The 22782-nt window shown below is 36.7% G+C and overlaps 1 protein-coding gene across 7 annotated transcripts in view; it reads left to right on the top strand.

The window, feature by feature from the left end:
• LOC113105544 (neuron navigator 2-like) overlaps positions 1 to 22782 on the top strand; it is a 171919-nt gene that overhangs the window by 68134 nt on the left and 81003 nt on the right. The window contains exon 1 of one of the 7 annotated variants that reach the window (XM_026266656.1): positions 16451 to 17129. The exons of the other annotated variants lie outside the window; for them this stretch is intronic. Within the exon in view, the coding sequence (XP_026122441.1) occupies positions 16914 to 17129 (216 nt within the window). The 5' untranslated portion in view covers positions 16451 to 16913. Of the gene's footprint in view, positions 1 to 16450; positions 17130 to 22782 lie in introns of those variants that run through there. 7 annotated transcript variants of the gene reach the window in all.

Raw genomic sequence — 22782 nt, 5'->3', positions numbered from 1 at the left:
GTCGTCTGTGTTATTAAATTGTGACCTCATATCAGCTTGTCACCTTTCATAACTCCTCTATTTCTATCTTTTTCCCCACCTGGGCTGTTGCAAGTATTTGTCTTCTGTGCCGATTCTCCTTGACCTCTCTTCACTGCAGCTGAATTCCTGAAAAGGGATCGTGCACATTCGTATTTGTGTGTGTGTGTGTGTGTGTGTGTGTTGATGGGTGGGTTTGTGTGTGTGGTGAGCAAATGAGAGACCTACACCTCGAGCAGTCTGACAGTTTTTATACACAGCCTGCAGCCTCACACACATGCAATTACGTGTGAACAGGCAAATTTGTGGCACAGGGGTTTGGTTCACAGAGTGTCTGTGAATAATTGTCAGTCTGTGTGAGAAAGAGAAATTGGGCTTTTTAATGACAGAAACCGAAAAGAAATATAGTAGTTATTATAGAGAAAGAGAGCGATAGCAGTGTCGTTTAACTATTATTGACATGTTACTATAGTATTTATTCGCATTAGTTTTAATTTTAGTTCCAGTATTTGTAGCAACATTTTTAGTTTTTGTATTTTTAGCGCTTCAAAATACTTTATATTTTACTTATTTGTTTTCTATATTTTACTCCCTTTTTTACATTTTACAGTATATTTTACTTTGTATAACTATAACTGATCGATAGATTTATTAGGTCATAATTCATACTTCTTCAGGATAGTAGTCACTAAAACAACGAAGCCTCGAATGAAGTGTGTGTTATTTTGTATATTTGTGTAGATGACAAGTGCTTTATATAGCACTGTTATCAAACTGAATGTCTAATAGACGAAAATAGCCCATTATCATTGCCTCATAGATTCCTTTGATCTTTAGAGAATTGAGAGGTGTGTTTCCATGGAAACAGGAGAACAAGGAACCGAGTGTTCAGAAATGGAAGAGTCCTGTGTGTGTGTGTGTGTGTGTGTGTGTGTGTGATTCTTCAGCCTGGAACATCAGAGGTGACCTAATTGTTATGTTTTTTTTTTTTTGCTGTGTTTGTCCTGTATTGTTGGGTTTCCCGCCAAGTTTCTTATCACTCTTTCAGGGTTCATTTTCCCAGTGGTGGAAAGAGTACTGAACATTTGTACTTAAGTACAAGTACTGTTACATTGATGAAATAATACTCAATTACAAGTAAAAGTACTGCAGTCAAAACAGTACTTAAGTAAAAGTAAAAAGTACTCCTCTCGAAAAATACTCGGAGTACAAGTTACTAGTTACTTTTTAGCCGGCGGTATTTAATTAACAAAAAATAATCATATCAAATATCTATGTTAATGGATAATAGCAACTTTGAACAAACCCCACTTTTATCTTATTGACAAAGTGTGTTAATTAGTGGTCATGATACAGGAATTTCTAAATTCAATATCTTGGTTGGATAGGAGTGGTTAAATGGGTCCTATTATGCTCTTTTACAATGTCTTGCATTTGTTTTGGGGATGTACTAGAACATGCTCTCATGCTTAATGGTTCGAAAAATACAGATATACAGATATAGATATTTATGATAACACTACCATGTAGTTTGTTTCTCCAAGCTCTGAGTCCATAAATAAGTCTGATCTCCCTTTCTGTCTGATCAGCTCTTCACATGCTGCAGTGGTTCAGATATCAGCGCTTTGATTGGTCCGTTTACGATCTGATATTTTTATTGGCTACTGGAGTGCTGGAGTGAAGTTTGAATATCGATTCAAATTGTGGGTGTACTGAGTAACGAACTATGATTTAAAAGTAACGAAGTAGATTATTTAGCTTAATTTGTACTTAAGTACAAGTAATAGTACAGCTTTAAAAATATACTAAAAAAGTACAAAATGAAAAAACTACTTAATTACAGTAACGTGAGTAGTTGTAATTCGTTATCTCCCAGCACTGCATTCTACAGTAATTGTCTTGACTATTTCTGTTTGGTTTCATGACTGACCAGTCCATTCAGTTGAAGCAATGGTGCTGTGGTTAACTGTGGTTCTCACGCTGCCACTTAGGTTTGAGTCTGGCCTGCGACATCACCCTGCTTTATAATAACTTTGATTAATAAATCATTAAAAACTTTAAGAGATGAGCAGTCCATGTACATAAATGAGTAGATATGAAAATGTATTAATACTTTTATATTTAATTAATAGTATTGATTCTGTGTAATATTCATATGTTCATCATATAAAATAATAATATGTTAAAGTTGTATGACATTCATAAAAATATGAATACATTTGTAACTGTGAACTAACCCTGTGTTGATAATTACATGATTTATTATGATTAGGATTATTTGGAAATTAAGTAAAGTCATAGTTTGTGCAGTATTAGCTCATTCTCTGAACTGGATGGTCTCAATTTGGTATTACATATGACTTTCTATAGCTAAAATATATTTAACATTTTGTGTGGGATTACATCAATACAGCCCCCATGAATGATGAAACGTGGCCTTTCTGATCTTCCGTGGTGGGAAGCGCGGAGCAGCGGGAGGTAGGCCGGTCCCGGAGCGGACACAGGCTTTACTGGTACAGTGAGTCATTTTTGGGATGAGCCAGACTCCAGAAGGAGGCTTCATGCCGGTTTAATCCCACACGCTTATCTCTCTTCCCAGCGACTCTGACTTTCTCCTGGTTCATGTGTAGTTGTGCCTCTTGGCAAGAGACAGCTCTTCCAGAACGTTCCTCACCATGATTCTCACACCAAAGGACGCCAGTAGATTTATTGTGTAGGTGATTAATGGTTCCTCTAGAGCAGGAAATTAGTTTTCATCACAATTTTTGTTGTTGTTGTTCTAAAGTGAATTGTATGGGTCTAATCAGGTAGAACAAGATAACAACTGTACTTTACTTATTTTACAGGGTTAAAGAGTGTCAAATAGAATATGTCAAATAACTAATGTATTTTTTTATATTTATAATGCAAATCAAGACTCATTAAGCATATGCTTTAGCATAAGTAGCTTTAGGTTAAGTCTGAAAGTTCAGTTAAGGTCACAAGAATATAGAAAGTCAGGGTCATAAAGGGTACAAACAGGAAAAAACTATGAATTGATGTTTAGTTATTAATTAATTTTATTCAGTTTAATTAATTTTACCACATTTTATTGCACAACAAACGTTATAAAAGAGTTTGGAATGGACATTTGACAATGGTATGGAAGCCAATTTCCACCACAAAAACAAAAACAAAAACAAAAAAACTATACTATAATAAAAAGGTATTTGCTACTTTTAATCTCACAAGTCTGACTTTTTTCTTAAAATTGAATGATGTAAAGTCGCTAATTAGAAATAAAGTCCGAATTGGGCGGTATAAACTAGCAATTCTGAAAAAATATCAGTCTTTTCCCGCCTCAGAATTGGACTTTATAACTTTCAATTAAGAAAAATTGAGAGATAGGCTTTCATATATTGAATTTAACACAATTAATCTCTTCTCAAGAACATATGTATTCATTGTTTTTATTGATGTTTGTTTTGTTTATTTATTATATTTGAATTATTCTTTTTTAAATTTAATGATTGATATTGTTATATTATTATTATTATAATTTTTTTTTTTTTTTTTTTACATTTTAACTCATTTTCTTGCTGTCTTAATATTGAGTGCATCAAGCTGTTGTTGCAGTGTGTGATTTTAGCCAGACGCGAACCCCTTTTACATAATTCTGACCTAATTTGTTGGAAATGTTGTGTAGGAAAAGGCCAGCACTTTCCAAATATTCTTACACTGTGTTCATTCAGTTTTGTTCTCAATTAGATTATGAGAGCTTCGGTGCAGAGGAGTCAGCAGTCATAGATGCTGTGTTTGTGTCATGTTTGCCGTGGGTATAAAGTGTGAGTCACATTTAGAAGGTCACAGTCTCTTTTCCTGCTGCCTGCCTCTTAAAGGAGCAGATCGTTCAGATGCATTGTGTTGTCTTGTCTAACTGTTTGTGTCCCTCGGGCTAGCACATGATGCAGACTGTTTGTAAACATTCACATCTTCTCTGTTAAATCCAGATGTTCTTCCTAACTCAGGCTCACAGGTGGTGTGTTTGAGAAACCAGTGTGGAAACAGTCATTATTTGTGCTGTCCTTCCAATTGTTGTAGCTTGTGACTGCACACTCCATCTTTTACTCTCGAATTGCAGCAATGGGACATGGCGTGTTTGCATGCACCACCCAAGCGGTTTGATTGAGTTTCCAAATGAACTGGAACAGATGGGATCTTCATATCCAAATGAATTTGACTTTAACAGCTGGTTTTGAAATGTCTGCTGCTCTGCTTCATCATTTATTATTTAAGAAAGAAACTATGAAAATGTAACTATTTTCAGCAGCTTAATTAATCAATCCCTTGCTGTTAGACAGAATCATAGAGAGTTATATTTTATAATTATAATTTCAGTCACTAGATGCATAATTTTAGATACACATGCATACTCAATATTACTAATATTTTTTTTTTTGTATATTTGGTTTTATGTATATTTTTATGTTTATATGTGTGTGTGTGTGTGTGTGTATAATTGTGGCTATTTATTTCAAAATAATGTGATGTATTTACACAATATTGTATTGGTTTAATGGGTATATAAAATAAAGTATGTATATAACATATTTTAAACATGTTTTATTATTAATGTTATTTTAAATAATAATAATTATTATAATATTACATATTATTTTGAAATATTTAGTATGAAATATCACACACACACATATATATATATATATATATATATATATATATATATATATATATATATATATATATATATATATATAAATTATATGTGATGTTCCATGATAAATATTTCAAAAATATAACAATAAAAATATAACTCTATAATATAAAATAATACAATAATAATTATTGATTGCAAGACCTTAAACCTCGTTGAGCTTGTATCTGATAACAGACGTCAGATCCCTGCCGTCAGTTTCTATATAGTACAGAGTTTTTGCTTATAAATATTCCATGTTTTTATTTTTACCTGAAATGACCCTGGTTACCACTGCTGCATTATGACACCATTAAGTCAAGCTTTTTACTGAGAGTTCATGCAAATTACCACTACTGAGCTTGTGTTAAAAACCTTATCAGCTGAATTTCTTGGCCCTTGGGCCCGGCCATTTATATTCAGGCTCAGAGAAGAAAGAAGGAAAGCCCATGCTTTGCTGTCACTTTGTGAACAGTCAGCTTGTGTCTGCCGCGCGGCCCTTAGGGATGTGCGAGTGATTGGGCCTTAGAAGGGTAGGGGGCTGTCAAAGCCTTCTCCTCCTGCTGCAGCATTTTAATTCAACTCTAAAGCAAAGTTTATCTGTAGCTGTAGGTGCAGAAGTAAGAGAGCTCTGAATTGGGTCACATGTGACACCAGAAGAAAGATGATGTTCAATGATGGCATTTTGAGTAGTTCAGTAGGAAAAGTGCCTGCAAAGTGACCGCAAAGCTTTTGGGAAGCCCATTGACCATGTTCAGTAGTGCTATAAGCCTGTAAGATCCTGTAGGAAGTGCAAGGGGTTGAGATGTTAGACCTATGGGTTTCAGGTTAAGCTGTTTCAGGGTTATGAAAGGTTGTGTTGTCATGTTTAAGGATACGACCCTTATTCAACCACTCTCAGACGCTCTCGTCTGTTCTGTGAGCCAGAGGCTCTTCTGTGCTTCTGTCTGGCTTTTATCGTCGAGACTTAAAAAATCCGGCCACAGCGGTCATGCGATGTGACACAGTTGGGGCTAGCAGAGGACGCCGCAAGAGATTTGGGTCTCAACATATAAACAAGAGCTAATGCTCTTCCAGAACAACACACTGTGCTCATTTTTGTTTGTTTCTCCCCAAATTAGAGTGATTTCACGTCTGCTTTGAGCTGAAGCCGATGCACAGACTTCACTGTCTTGTCGGCGTTCATGACAGCTCGATGAAATTGTGGCAGATTGGCGAAGTTTTAGCATGAATGTGCAGTCTCGTGAAGTTTGTTGACAATAGTGTACTTTCAAAACAAGCAGCTTTCTGTTGGTCAGTGAGGAGGATTCTTGTGTCCAACTTGAACACAAGCAAAATCTTTTGGTGAAATCTTTAACCCTCATGAGGAAATCTCAATCGTGTGAATTCCTATTTACATTTTAGCCAACAGTAACAGTACATATGCCCCAACATTTAAGCTGAACCCCCCCACCCCCCAATTCCCGTTTTATGGAATTGAGACAAAGACATGATAGCCAAAATATTCCACTAAGGCAAAACTTTTCCTCCAAAACAAGAAATAGTCTGAGAAATTAATAAGAAATTAGTTTGGGAAAGGAGAAACCATTGACCCAAATGGTTTAATTAGCACTTCTTCAGTTAGTTTTTTTTTTCAATGCACAAAACATGGGGAATATCTCAGCAGTGTGGAGACACTTGACTGTGACCAAAAATAATTTTCATTTTTTTTTCTGCTGAAATATCGAGAGGCAGCTTGTTGCTGAAGATCTTTACCAAGACTAGTTTAATTTATTACCTGAAAACCCAAAAGAGCAACCAAAAGAGCATATGAGCTCATTACCCAAATTTAATAACAAAAACATAAAGCTTCGTTTAGATTTTCAACTACATGAAAAACTATTTGATGAACACTGAACACACTCCAATAATCTTTGTTTACAACTTTTGAAATTAAATGATTGTTTACAGATCAAATGGTTAAAAAACAAAATCAACTCCACATCTAAATCTTAATGCGTCCTAACTTTGAACTCTCAGCTAGACATTAGCATGCAGTGCCATTAGAAGAAGGCAGGATTATGGTTAGAGAGGAGATGTCGGTTTTAGCATATGCTAAGACACCCGCCACCGGCATCCTTTAAGCTGTTTAACGGATTTCCCTCTGCCTGTGCGCTCACCTTTAAATCTGATCTCGTTAAGAAGGATTGTCATTACTGCTAGACTGGACCTCTATCACCCATCTGCAGCAGACCCAGTCAATGACCTTCAGCTCTGGACGCGATCGAGTTGTTTCGGACATAACATAACCTGCCAGTAAATGAATATTGTATGTGAATGTCTGTCAAGAATTTAAAACCACAATAAACCATAACCATGGTTCAATTGGCTTGATTTTGAGTCAACTTCTTGTACTTTTCCTTTAGGCTTGTCCCAGTAAATTGCAGACACCCTTTTACGAAACTGAAAGGACAGCACAGATGGCTAAGTAGGTCTTTCAGGTTGGGCTTCACAGAGATGCTCAGAAGTACCGATGAAAGCTATTTTTAGGACCCACCTGACATATTTGGAGCTTTTAGATGGAAAACAGTTCAATTTTATTCATTTCCTCCAAGAACTGATTATGAGTTATGGATCTCATTTTTTTAGGTGCCCAAACCGAGCAAAAATATGCATTTATCTGTAGTTTCAGTTGATATTAATGTGGCAAATAAGAAAGATAAAGTTCTGATAGTTTGTAATGTAAAGCAATGAGATCTACAGAGCAGATTCCTTTCATAAATGTGCATGTGTAAATAACAGTTGCATATCAAATATCAGAAAACGGTTGAATTTTTGTAATTTTCTCCAAAAGCTAAACCTATACTCGTCCATCAGACATAGGTTAATATATATGTGTTTTGTTATCAGATTTCATACACCAGGTTTTAAGGCCCATATAGTTTAATACAGGAAAACACCTCCGTTTTTTTTAGATGCAAAAATCTGAAATTTTGTGCATTTGCTAATATTTACTGAAAACTAAACTAAAAACATTTGTAGATCTTTATAACTGTTTAACTTGCATAAAATGTATCAGATATCAGAAACGGTTGAATTTTATTTGCTTCCTCCAAAAACTGACTGCACATGCATCTATTAGACGTAGGTGAACTGAGTCCACTTGGGTGGTTTTAATATTAGAAGCATCGTCTCATAAAATTGCTTCTTGTTTTATTGCACCAAGATGCCTGAAGTGAGTTCCAGTGCAGCGAAATGTTCATCAGCCACATCAAGGGAGGATTTGTCTTGTTTTCGCACCTTTTCTTATTGCTGGAACGTTCTGCCAACTTTAACTCCATTTAACAAAGCAATTACTCCATTATTTATAGAGGGATTGTACCGAAGGCTGTTTGGCTAGAACCGCTGTTGCCTTTCATCGCAATGCATTATTTCCATATCACAAATCTTCACAAAAGCCCCCCGTTTAAAGAGTTGTGTGAATGTTTGCCTCGATTTTATGTCTCCTAGCAAAGTGAAACAAAGTGCACTCACAATGAAAGATTTAATTAGTCCCGTATTATGCAGTTCTCCCTGTTTTCCCTTCTGTTCTGTATTTGGATTATCCCTGACATGCTGGGGCTGATTATTTTCCGAGCTGTATGCTTCCTCTTTACTGCTCTTTATATTGTGTTGTTAAATTGAAAACACTGATTCCCGTCCCCCTGAAGCATGAGGACAGGAAATGAGAGCGTAGTCGTGTGTTGGGGAACGTTTCCTCCGTGTCTTTGCTCTGTGTGTGGTTGGTTGCGCTCCAGATCAGAGCGAAGCGTTGGGAGCTGGTGAAGCTCGACCACATGAAGCACTGGCGTATGCTTTACAGTACGGTTTGTTGTGACAACAGATGGTCTTAATGTTTGATGTTATGTTGTTAAGGTTATTGAATGTTGAATCATGCTTGCACTGTGTTATACAGTACTGTACTTTACCATGCTGCTGCACTACATTACTATATATTATTCTGCCCAAAATAATATACTAGACTGAGCTATTCACTAATGCATTGTACCACTAATGCGAGTCCCATGTCAAAAAGTTTTTATTTTCCATTTATGTCACCTGATGGAGTTTGGGTTCCTTTCTACTGTTGCCTTTTGCTTCCTTATTTGGGGTTTATTTTTTGTAATTTTATTGATTTGACAGTACTGATACTATCAGATGAAAACAAACCTGAATTGAGCAGAAGAGCTGCTTTATAGCTAAATTGCATTTGTATTGTATCTGTTTTATATAAAGGGCTATATACAATGGCGAAATATTTATTTGATCACCTGCTGATTTTGTAATTTTGCCCACTTACAAAAAAATGAAGGGTCTGTCATTTTTATGGTTGGCTTATTTTAACGGATAGAGATAGAATACCAACCAAAAAATCCAGAAAAAATGTATTATATAAGTTTAGAAATTGCTTTGCATTTCAATGAGTAAAATAAGTATTTGCTCAAGTTTGACCAAGCTTCTTGCTGATGGTCTTGTAGTCCATCCCAGCCTTGTGCAGATCTACAATCTTGTCTCTGACATCCTCTGTCAGCTCTTAGGTCTTGCTCGTGGTGGTGAGAGAGGTTGGAATGGAAGATACAGATTGTGTGGACAGGTGTCTTATACACCTAACAAGCTGACATTAGGAGGAACTTCTTAAAGTGACAGGACTAATCTGTGTTCCTCATGGGCACATAACCAATCTGTGGGAGACAGAATTCTTGCTGGTTGGTAGGGGATCAAATACTTATTTCACTCACTAAAATGCAAATATAATATGTTTTTTTTTTCTGTATTCTGTCTCTGTCCATTAAAATAAACCTACCATAAAAATGTCAGACTTACAAAATCAGCAGGGGATCAAATAAATATTTTCCCCATTGTAAATAAAGGTGACTTGAAGACGTGGAAATTTCAACAAAGGATAAATGGATTTGCAGCACTAAAAATTGCTTGCAGTAGCTCTTCTGCTAAATTTATTTCAAAATGGCAATCAATATACAGCTATGATCAGCTGTTCCCTCATCTTAGCTGAGCTTTCAACGTTGTTACGGGAAAGGATGAAGGTGATTGGTTGGTTCTTGTCACATGACCCGCAGTGCACTTGCGGCATTCTGAAAAGTTGAGATGTTTTTAACTCGATGCGGTGCGGACGTGCCTGTTTTCGCTTGCGCGTTGCGACCGCGTCGCTTCCATTATTAGCGTGCATACCGCTCGCCTACATTGGAAATAATGAACTTCATAAAGACGCGATATGTGAACGGCCCCTTAAAAGACAGTGCGCCGCAAGACTACAGTCACAAACCACCGAGTTACCGCAAATCAGCTCCAGATCTCTGGAAACCATGCTAAACCATAGCAGAACCCTGACTACATTTTATGGTTTGTGATGCTAAAGAACATTTCATGACGTCTCAGACAACTGTCAATTTGGCTACTGTGGTTTAATTATAAGCGCTATCGTAAACTCATACTTACCATAGTAAAATAATTTTCTTTGCCTCTTTATTATTTTATACTGTAAAAACTTCAATCACACTGGTTGAAAATGAATAAAGGTTGAAATATTATATTAGAAGTTGTACTTACATTTTTTTTTTGTAAACTTATCCAAAGGATTCATTAGCTAATCAAAAAAAGAACATTAGATTAATTATTTATTGTAATAAAATAATCGTTAGAGTAGTCGACTAATCGAAAAAATAATCGTTAGATTAGTCGACAGAAAAAATAATCGTTAGTTGCAATATACTATACTACACTATACTAAAGTATCATGTAAATACCATTTTATATGGATTTCAGTACCATGGTATTGATGCAGTGTCTGATACCATAACTGTACTATAGTACTGTATTGCCGCAGTACTTTTTTTGGTGCATGCTTATGTGTTCTGTTGGCAGCGACTCCCACAAAACAGATCACACACTCAGCCTGACTCCTGCGAACTCGCCTGACTCACAGGAGCTGATCTGAGAGTCTTTCTGGATGTGACAGCGTCAGCTGAGATGAAGATAAATGAGTTCAGGTTTCAGGAAGATGTGTTCTTTTATCCCTGGAGTGACTGCTTTTGACAGCTTAGGGTCACAGCAGCTCCTGGAGAGATTATTTTTGGGATACCTCGCAGCGGGATGCCACTGTTTTGTTTTGTATGTGTGAGTGTGTGTGGGTCGACTCCGCATGCACGCCTTGCTTTATATCAGCATTTATTTCTCAGCTTGTTCTAATCTTCTGACTGCATGTGTCTCTGGTAATGTTTCCAACTCATAACCTGTCAGTAGTCCACACTTGGCCGTCCTTGTTCAAATGTTCCCCTGTGATAGTGTGTTATTTTGGAGATTGGAGTCCAGCCAGTCGGCTGAGTGTTGAGTGTGTTTGGGTGACCTCCACTCCTGTTATTCTGGGTCAAGCTGAGTTATACAGCTAACTGCGTAAACACTCTCACACACGCAACGGACCCACAACAGAACAAGCTCAGATGAGACTTAATAAAATATGTGATGCACTCTAAAATAACCCTAAATGCACTGTGCTTTTTTACGAATTTGAAATATGTGAAATCAATTAAATATCAGGTTGTAAATATCTAACAAGATGGAATATATGTGCATGCATTTGTAAAATATATACTTAATGACTTAAAATATATTTCAATTAAGAATGCACAAAATGATATTGAAATGTAACGAGTTATAACTGTAGTTTTACTAGTTTCTGACTTACAACTGTAGTTTCTCCATTATCAAATAATATTTTCTTCACTCTCAAATGTTTTGATTGATAGGTTAACAAAATATTTATATTTATAGGTATATTTTAAGATTAAGTATATAAACTAGAATACATGTACATTTTTTTTAATCATATATTTTGTTAAGGTAGAAAAGTTATTGGTTACACTTTATTTTACAGTACGTGTACTAACATGTACTTATAGTGTACTTACAGTGTATTTATATAAGAAGGTTCTGGTAATACAGGGTATCTACATGGGGTAGGGTTAGGTTTAGGGGTAGGGTCAGGGTTAGTACCTAGTTATTACATAGTTATTGTAAGTACTATAATAAGTACATAGTATGTACATGAGGAACAGGACTGTAAAATAAAGTGCTACCAAGTTATTTATTAATATGAAATGTACAAAGCCACTGAATTATTTTTAATGTTGTGTTTATCCACTGTCCTGAGGTCAGAAGTGAACTGTAACAAGGGAATCGGTAGGATAAAGTCGCTTCCAACATTATGTCTTTGAATACTAGATGCTAAATATGGTATGCATTGTTTTGATGAATGATGTACTTAATTTTACATCACGGCACATTTGAAGATACAGTGTATATGTTTCAAAAAACGCTTGCCTCCCTGTGGAGCGATCTTCCTCCGGTTTCCAGAACAAGGCTTCATGCGGCCAAACAACACAACACATATGAGATCCCTTTCGCACTTGACTAATGAGACATTCAGGATTTCTTAAGTTAGTAAGGAGTAATAGTTTGTGTTGGCTTTGAGATTTCAACCTCTGCTTTTGTGTCAGAGCACTAAGGTAAAGTGATCATTCCCAGTCAATAAAAGTCCATCAGTTCAACTAGAGCATTAAATGGACAAAAAAGTGACAGTAAAAATGAAATCCTAGAATGAAAATGAGAAATGATGAAACACTAATCTCAATGTTTGCTGCTCGAACTGGAATGAAATGACTTGAATTCAGCTCTCAGAAGTGAACGTGAACGCTAGCAGATGGAAATGTTTGATCAATAGTTAAGTGCCTCTTGGCTTACATTAGCGTACTTGTGTTGTGTCTGTTCGCTGTAGCTCAGACAACCGCCGCAACATTTCTTTTTCAGCAGGTTTTAAAGCTGATTATTTAGAGGGTTTCAGAGTTTTAAGTACAACAATGCCTATTTAAATGATATGTGGAGACATTAGTTGAGATCTCAGATCCACCATCACAGTTGAAGAAGCAGCACTAATCATAATGAATGCTTATTAGCATCTTAATTTAGTATGGGAGAATTAGAGTGTATGAAATGAGAATTCAGATTGTAATACAGGGGCATTAAGATGTGTCTCATATTAAAATAGTCGTTTTGCAGCATGGGGTGGAGAAGACAGAGCGCAGGAGGCAAATGGAAGCTAATTATGAGTTAATTACGCACGCTTCATTAGAGCAACGTGCTGTGGTCACATGACGTCTTTTTCTTGGCATCTATAATTCAGTTTTTTAGGATAATGAATAAAGAATCAACAAATATTTGCTGATATTTCAGTTGTACAAGTTTGTATTCATTTTTTTTTGGGATTGGTTTGCATATAAAATATGATTGATACCTGCTGTGACTTGGAATATGATGAACTGCATCACTTAACTGCCTCTTTAATCCTTAGTTCTTTACAGTAAGTGTTCAGCTGTACAAGATCTGTGGTATCTGATTGTCTGTATGCTGATCTTTTTAGCTAATTTATTCCTCTAACCTCTCATTAGACTGCACTACTGTGTGTTGTAAGTATAAAATCATTTACTGTTGCAATCAAAATTGGATTAATGGGTTATTACACACCTGCAACTGTTTCAATTTAAATTGAAAGATAAAAGCCGTCAATCAGACTTCAATTACACCATTTCCACAGTAATCCTCAGTGGAGCCGGTCTTCACTGTGTTATTGGATATTATTCTTGTGCTTCATTGACAGATGTGGTGAAACGGCAGTGACTGCTCTTGAATTACCCAGCAGAACGAGAACAGAGGTTGCCTTGGCAATGACTCAAAAGCACGGCCTTCAAATGATTTTTTTCATTTTGATCTCATTTATTCATCTGTTCAGATCTGCATTTTGTTCTTCTAGTTGCTCTTCACTTTGCATTGCGTACACTAGGGCTGTCCCTTTTAGTTCGAAAATCGATTGCAGAATCGATCGGACCAACCAAAAAAAGTTTCGAAAATGAAAATAGGTAATCGATTTTAACCAAATATGTACAGTATTAATTTTAAAATAATTAAACAATTAAATAATATAGATGTAACAAAACTCACAAACAAGCAGAAAAAGAAAATAAAGAATTCCGAAAGTGCATTATGCGTTGCGAAAGCTAGACAGAAAATACCAGCAATTTTACGCCCCAGACCCAGTGACCTCGAAAGCGACCTCTTATGCTGCGTGAATAGAGTGTCTGGCGCGAATGATTTTAATGTTAAGTCAATGTAAAAACGCGCTTACGCGCGTCTGGAGGTCTCGCGGCACGTTAGTCGCGAATTCGCCTCATTCGCGCATCTAGTTACAGGAAATTCTGAGTTATGAAAAGGACCATTGCAAGCTGACAGTGAACGGCTTTTGTGGTGGAAAATTGGCGCAGCTGTACCTAAGTGTCCCAGGGACATCAGTACGGTCGGAGTGCGTCTTCTTTTTGAACAGTTGTTTGAAATGGATTGAACTATTATTTAAAATAATCTTGGAGATTTTTGAATTGCCTAAATCATAAATGCAGCCGGGTTGAAGCCTGCAGTGATCTTTTTCTTTTGTTATGGCAGCCGTCCCCTCTGCATATATATTTTTTCGAGAATGTTGCACTCCTGTTGCTGTTTGTTATTCTGCACGAAACTTCATGCCAATAAATAAGAAATATTGCTGACTTGTGCGTTTCCAGCGCTCTCTTTACATTCGTCTGTTATTTGACGTTGAAAAAGGAAACGTCTTTTTTTTTTTGACATGGAAAATTGATTTTACAATCGATTCAATGAACACTTATGTCTTAAAAATCTAAAATGATTTTTTTCACAATAGTGACAGCCCTAGCGTACACCTAGTAAGATTATGCATTTACATTAATTTAATTGTTTTATGTACTCTATGCACAGAAATGCAGAATGCATGCAGATTTGCATTATGGGTAACAGGATTATGCTTTAGGAGGCACACAGCGTGTTGTTCTGGGAAATCATGAGGACATCAACGCTCTCTCTCGAGACCTCAATCTTCTCATTACTTCACTCCCTTTCATTTCACAAATGACTGAACTCTGTCAGTGTGATTATGAGTGAGCGTCTCCACCGATCCATTAACCTGAATTTGAAATGTTGTGTTGGATTGAACAGTGTCAGTATGTTAAAGTCTAATTGTAATGGGCAGCGGCGTTATTCTCGGGTAGCGTCCATTGTCTGCGGTCATACAGTAGTTTCCTGAAATGCAACTGTCTGCAGTTGGGTGTGGTGGCAAATAACTAGGTTTGTCGTTGCTGGGAAGTCAGGGAAATTAAATGAAAGATTCTAAGATCCTTTATTATTGTATCATTTGAGATCATGTTTGGCCTTTGGAAACCAAAATCGTTCAGTTCAAAGGATGTACAGTATCTTTCAGAGATGTTTAAGAATTTTGAAGACTATACAATGAAAGTCAATGGAGTCCAAAACAACACTAGACCTCATTTTTCAATTTGTGCTCCGAAGATAAATGAAGGGCTTAAGGACCTGACATGAGTAATTAATGAAAGAATTGTCTTTTTTGTGTGAACTATACCTTTAAATTACATTATTTATATGTTAAAATGGACTAGCCCTCATTTTTAGGGGAATTATACTGTTAATGCCTATCATACTCTCCCGCCCCTGGACTAAGATCATAAACTGTCATGATATAGGCTACAGATGGTAGGATATTGATCCAGAAGTCATTAGGTGGACATTAATTGAGTATTACATTGCAATTGGCTGACGCATAGTAGTTAATGCATATATAGCTAATGTTTTCAACCAGATGGTGTCTCTGTCTTTAATGTTTCTAACCACTAAGCTCATAACATTGCAACATCAATACTGAAGGCTCTGAACCAGACCCTGCAATTACTAGATAGTTGCCAAAAGTTAATGAAGAGGCAGAGCTTGCCTTGTTACTGCGTGAGACCAAGAAAGATAGTCAGGTGTTAGATGAATACTTAAGGACTTTGTAATTATAGAACGTACATTTTCAAATATTTTTTTAGTATGTGTCTGAGTGTTAAAAAAATATATATATATTAAGTATTTTTTGATTAATAGAAAGTAAATAATATATTAGCTTATATATATTCTTAGCTTTGGCATTTGATACGGCAGCCCTTGATTTTACCCTGATTAATCACTTGTACTTGTATTACTCATATTTAAGTCACTTGGGATAAAAGCATCTGCTAAATAAAGAAATGTACAAAAAACTCTTATATGCTGGATTTATGATCTTCCATGTCTCACTAAACTGCTTTATCATTCTAAAATTCATTAAAAACAAAGACAGAGAAACAGAGGTGGATCTCTGCAGTGATTAACGAGTCTACGAGAAAGAAATAATGAATAAAAACAGAGAATTATGAGATACACACTAATCCCTGCAAGTACCCTTCGCCTCATTTGACATCTACTGCATGCAGTGTGCCTGGAGGAAAGCCCACAACATGGAGAACACTGCATCTCCCTCTCAAACACACACACACACACCCAATGCAGAGAGAAAGAGAGTCACACACACAAGCTGTCAATTCTAATCTCCAGCATTTGCACATGTAAGACATGCATAGTTCCTTCCGTGCTCAACAAAACACACACATACACACCAGCTAATCATATCCAGCCTCTGCTGCTTCATGCCGCTCATTTGTTCTGACGTCCTCTATGAAGATGGGAGGGGTGTGTGTGTGAGTGTGAGTGTGTGTGTGTGTGTTTATGGGAGTGTGCACCACACAGCTGAGAGAAAACTAGTGCTTATATACTGGTATCAAGCAGGAGCCACTAGTTACTGCTGCTGTCTTAAAGCCACACCTGCTTGAGAGTTTAAACCTAGATAGATAGAGAGAGAGAGAGAGAGAGAGAGAGAGAGAGAGAGAGAGAGAGAGATCATGGACTAGTGCATTCAAATCCCTGCAGTAACCAGCTGAGCACCATTCGCTGCTGTCATACGTTCGTTGCTCTTCTATATTCCTGCCCTTCCCATGATGCTGTGATTTTTCTCCTGCCATGGATTTTCCATGTTGGGTTAAGTACTTCAGGAAAACCTAAAGAGCTAAACGGATTCACATTTGCTTTTGGAAAAGCATCTCGGACTGGCCAACATACAGGTGGATCGCTCTTTCGTTTTTGAAGACTGTAATAGGGACTGAATTGGGAATAATATCTCAAGAACGCTGGATGCTACAGTCTGTGGCGGGATACAGTGGACTGGTTTTGAGTCCAGGGGAAGATGCCTGCTATCCTGGTGGTCACTAACATGAAGTCTGGACTGCCGAAGCCGATCCACAGCGCCCTCCCCATCCCGCAGGTGCCCACCCGAGCTGTGGCCCCCCGGCCCTGCTTCACCAGCCCCCCACAAGCCAACACTCACCTCCACCTCGGGAGTCAGAGCGGGTGGGCAACAGGCAAAAACTACCATCCTGCTGACAGTGGAGAGGACACACAGGTTAGAAAGATGTGTGAATGTGTGTAGGTTGAGCTAAGTCTTCTTTTCCTGGTATCTATCTATCTATCTATCTATCTATCTATCTATCTATCTATCTATGACTAATCAAATGACAAATATATATCTAATATATATATATATATATATATTAGTGCTGTCAAAATTAGCGCGTTAACGCATTCGATTAATTTGAAATATTTAACGCGTTAAAAAAAAATAACGCAATTAACGCGGTTGCAGTTTTTTTTTATTTCCAGTTGTGGCCTATGTGTGTTCAACGTGCAAAGAAATATGGATAAGACCAAGGAAGGACTTTTAGACGGAAAGTTTCAGTATAAAACTCTGCCGGATTACTCTTCAGTCTGCCACAAGAAACATTACTCTTCATTTAGTCTGCCACAAGAAACAGCAACATTAAAATCATGAACTCTAATGTCATTATTTAAAAAAAAAAAAAAAAAAACAATGACTGTAACAGTGCGTAAATCAGACCTTTCTGTAACGCTAACGTTAATAAGCTTAAACGAAAATAACGAAATAATTGTGTAGCGGAGTATTTTTTGTACACAGTGCCGCGAACTGTCAATCACTCCTGTGCGCGTGCATCACTGTCCTCCTCAGCTGCAGCAACTTGCGCTCTCTCTCTTCATCAAGCTTTAAAACAAAAAGGGAACAAAAAGATCATATTGTCTTTGTGCATAGGCTATTGATTAATTAGATAAATTAATATCTAAATTTGTGCCTTGCCGTCTACGGTATTTGTTTAGAACTTAGAAAAAAGATGCTGCATCCAATGAACAGCCAGCGGGGGCTGCAGGACGACTCAACCTCCGCAGACAGTTTTTAATGTTTATCAGACAATAAATACTCAAGATTTTGCTTTAGTATAACTCACAACGAGTTTCACACACCTTCTCCGGCCACGTTGAGTTGTTGACACTTAACAGTGGGGAAAGCGACACATGCGCTATTCACTTGTATAACTTAAGGGTGAATGGGTAATGTAGTTTCTGCTCTGGGTGGGATGAATTAGGAAGCTTGCATTGTGAAGGGCGCTCTGAAAATCGGCAGTGCAGGTAAAAGATTAAAACCTCTATTAAAACAGATGTCCAAATGAGCGTACCGGTACGCTACAAGCACGTTCTGGGCGCACGGAGAGGTGGCGGTACGCTCAAGAGCTATATTTGGAAGTGGCGGTACTGAGTACCCCTGCATACAGGCCCACTTAAAGCACTGGCAATGACTATACTTTGGAATTTTTTTGCAGTCCACTTAGAATTCAACATGGAAATCATTTTTGTTTTTTATTGGCATTGATTGTTTTGAAATTCAAATGGTACTTACATGCCTGTGTTTTTATTTCTGTAATAAATATGGCTTTCAAGCCAACAGTTAATTTGGAGGATATTGATGGTTTATTGCAGGTATGTTGTTTACATGAGAAAATCTGTGTTACAAGTTAAACAAAAATTCCAATAAACAATCATATTTTGAATTTAAATAGTTTCTTTGTCTTGAGTTTACATTAATTATTTACATTTTACATTTACATATCCAAAAAGTTTCAGTCTATTAATTGCGATTAATCGCGATTAATCGCGATTAATTTTAAAAAATTGTGCGATTAATTAGTTAATTTTTTTTAATCGATTGACAGCACTAATATATATATATAAATATATATCAAAATAAATTACATGAGATGGTATTACCATGGTTTGGACATGATACCCTGGTAATGCTCATTTAAGGCATGGTGCATTGTATTGTCATAGGCATCTTATGGCTCTGCCGATAACTTATGTATCAGCAATAAAACAGTGTGTATTCATTATATTCCTCTTACAAAAGTGGTACCATGGTATAGTGATGGTATCTGGTTGTAATACCACAGTGGTGTTTGACAACTATATTTTACGGCATTTTATTTAAGAATGCCATGATGCAGTATATTAAACCAGAAAACTATCATTGTACCTGTATTAAAAACATGGTATTAATGTGATACAAGTCTAGAGAAATCATGCCATGGCAGTACCAAGGTGAAGTGATACAGTATTAGATAGTGGTATCATGGCACTTTCATTTTTTTGTATTATGGTATTCGTATTTAATGATGTTTGTATGTTACTCAAAAGTAATTCCAGTCATTATTGGGGTTGTGATCGTTTTTGTGAATACTTTTTGGTATTGTTAAGTGTATTGCTATGGTACTAGCATTTCCAAATCATAAATGGTAAAATGTGGGGTTTGTTAGTGTTACATCAGATTAAAACATGATGAAATACTATACTTCTGCATAAAGGTTAGGATGCACCAATATAACATTTGTGCACTACCACCAATATTTTAACTAAATTCCATATTATTTCATCTACATTTTGAGATGTGTTAAAGATTAAATTTGACAGGTATGAAATTATTAAATGCACAGTTAAATATCCAATTTATCTGTAATATCGGCTGCTAACTGCTAACCGATAACCGATACACTGTAATGTGCATCTCTAGTAAGCCTTTGCCTTATATGGTGATATGCAGATGCTCATCTAGATAGATCAGCTTTAACTCTGTGTGTATTTTTCTTTGAAAATAGTACTGTGGTTATACCATGGTTTAGTCATGGTACTTTAATGACGTCATGACACGCATTCAAATCATGAGAGTTTCCAAAAAATTGTGTATTTTCATGGTATATTTTACAGTGACACCATGACACTTGTTTTGAAAGGCTATTTATTGAGTGTTTGTTTTAGCAGCCTGCTGCTCTTAAGCTATTGTGTGTTTGTGTGTGTTTGTGTGTGTTTGTTCTCAGTCATATCTAAGCAAGCCAGGGTGGCTTGGTTTGTTTTTGAGTTAGTAAGTCTGCTAGGCAACCCAGGAGACATCTCTCTCTCTCTCTCTCTCTCTCTCTCTCTCTCTCCCTGAAAAACATTTTCAAATGCCATTTAAGGCTTTGTCAAAGGAAAGGAGAGTGTGTTCTCGTATTTGTGTGTGTGTGTGTGTGTATCATCTCTGATAGGAGGGTACAGATTGGACACAAACTGATCCAAAATAACTGAGGGACAAGAGCTTGACCTTTGGATGCATGATGTAACAAATAAAAGCAGACAGGCATGATTTTGAATGAGAATGGTTTGGCCAAATCTGACTTTGGTTGGTATTATTTATCACTGCACGTCATTGCACAATAATTGTGTTGACGATGCACATTTAAATCCGCAGCTCTGGCTCACTAACACAGGCTTTAGCAGAATCAAGTGTTATACTGAGAAACAGTAAATTTAGCCCCGTGTGTGGCGATCAGCTGCGCTGGCAGTCTGTGTTTGGAGATGGTGGATGATGCATGTGTGAGTATATATAGTATGTGTGTGTGTGTGTGTGTGAGATACAGTCGATGTAGGAGCTGCATGTGCACTGTACCTGCATGTTAGAGATCTGGCTTTGCTTTGGCATGTCTGAATGTAAGTTCTGATGAACTTTCTATTCATAAATGGTTCTGGTTTCTAAATAATATGCAGCACAAGTGTTTTCAGCACAGATAATAAGGAATGTTTCTTGAGCAGCAAATCAGCATATTAGAATGATATCTGGAGGATCATGTGACAATGAAGTAGTGATGCTGAAAATTCAACTTTGCATCGGAGGACTGAATTGCATTTTAAAATATATTTAAATAGAATCCAATAAAAGAAGCACTAGTGAGCATATAAATATTCAAATGTCATGTATATTCAGGAATTGTGTTCCGCTAATGATTCAGTTGATCACGGATTAGACTCAAGTCCAGCATGAGATTCCAGTAAAAGTATAATACTAATTCACTCAATTAACTCACGAGGTTCTTATGTGTATACAGTAGGTTAAACAGATTATACTGAGCGAAAGAATGAAAGAAAGTAAATCTGGACAGAAGGCATATTCAATCCACGAGGAGATCTGATCAAGTCTACAGTGCTCTCTAGTGATTAAAGTATGTACTGCTCCCTCTCTCTCTCTCTCTCTCTCTCTCTCTCTCTCTCTCTCTCTCTCTCTCTCTCTCTCTCTCATGCAAGTAATTATCCAAAAAGATATGATTAAATGTAGTCATTATAAGGCTGATTTCACAGTTTTAACAAGATCTTCACAGCATATACAGCCGAAAAAACAAAAAAGAGGTCATGTCTGGTTTGTGGACATTTGGATTCAGGGAATCGTTGTATGTGTCAAATAAACACTGGAAGTGAGAAGTGAATGTGTAAACACATAAAAACACTGCAGATTTTCACCATTTGTAGCCATCTGGTAAAGAGATTAGATCCTTTTATTAAGGATGTAAGAACTCGAAGCACCTCTGTATTATTTCTAAAGCAGGTAATGAAGCACCACTGAATCTCATCACAGTCATAATGACCTGAAGACACTTTATTACTCTTTTTCAAATTATTGGATGGATCTATTATACAGACATTTGTTTTAAATGTATATATACAGTATACATCTAATTCCTGGCATATTCTTTCTTTCTGCCTTTTTTTCCAGTATCACAGATGCATACACTTGCCCTGTGTCTCAAAGCCATGCCATTGTGCTCCTGCTCATTGACTTTAATGCTGTTTGCCCTGGAGGCTCTGGCTTTGCCTCTTTCTCCATATTGATTTGCAGGTGATAGTGGTTTTAATTTGATAATATAGTGGACTGGCTGTCTGCACTGGAAAAGATAAAGGATATTAGCATAAGAATATAACCATACAGCCATGCATGTGCCTGATGGTCACTTGCATCTATTGTATCAGTGATATTCAAAGGTTTTCAATTTTTCAATATTTCACAACCAAAGTAAGACAAATTGACTGTCTTGATGCATTTCAGAGGATGTTTTTTTTTTTTTTTTTTTTAGCATTCTTTAAAAGATTTTCAGTTTCATCACACCATGTATTAAAGAATCATTTGACCCAAAAATGAATAGTTCAGTTCATCCCAAATGCAGATGAGATTGTTTCTAGCAGTATTATGAATGGAGAACTGTTAACATGCAGCTTTTCGCTTCTCAAGACGTTCACTGAGTGGTGTGCATTACTCATGAATTATTGTGATGTTTTTATCAGCTGTTTGGACGCTCATTATGACGGCACCCATTCACTGCAGAGGATCCAGGCAAAATTTCTCCAAATCTGTTCTGATGAAGACACAAACTCACCTATATCTTGAATGGCCTGATCCCTAATTAATTTTGTTCAGCAGAGAAAAAAGCAACTTGCACATACTGCGAAATGTTTTATTTTGTGTTTCATGAAAAAAAAAAACAACAACATGGGTTTTGCATGAGTTTTAGTAAACTGATGTTTTCGGGTGAACCTGCTCCATTAAGGACATCCATAATGCTGTCCAGTTTGTATAGTATGCTCTCCATTTTAGCTTGCAGAGTTTCTAGTTTCTGTAACATACTCTCAGCATCCCAATACTGTCAGGAAATGCAGAGAGTCAGCTAAAGTGAGCAAGTTTTCTTCACCATCTGTTTCTACCGCCGTAACACAGCACTGTTCCCTAATGACACGAGCGATACCAAACAGATCTCTGTGTGAGAGTACTTTTAAACACTTTAAAAGCTTGTTTTCATGATGTGTGCACAGCAGGTGTCCTAAATGCATGACAAACGGCCTGCATTATTGTC

Source organism: Carassius auratus, chromosome 7 (assembly GCF_003368295.1).
Source record: "Carassius auratus strain Wakin chromosome 7, ASM336829v1, whole genome shotgun sequence".
NCBI classification, from domain to species: Eukaryota; Metazoa; Chordata; class Actinopteri; order Cypriniformes; family Cyprinidae; genus Carassius; species Carassius auratus.
This window is presented reverse-complemented; position numbering and strand designations above follow the sequence as displayed.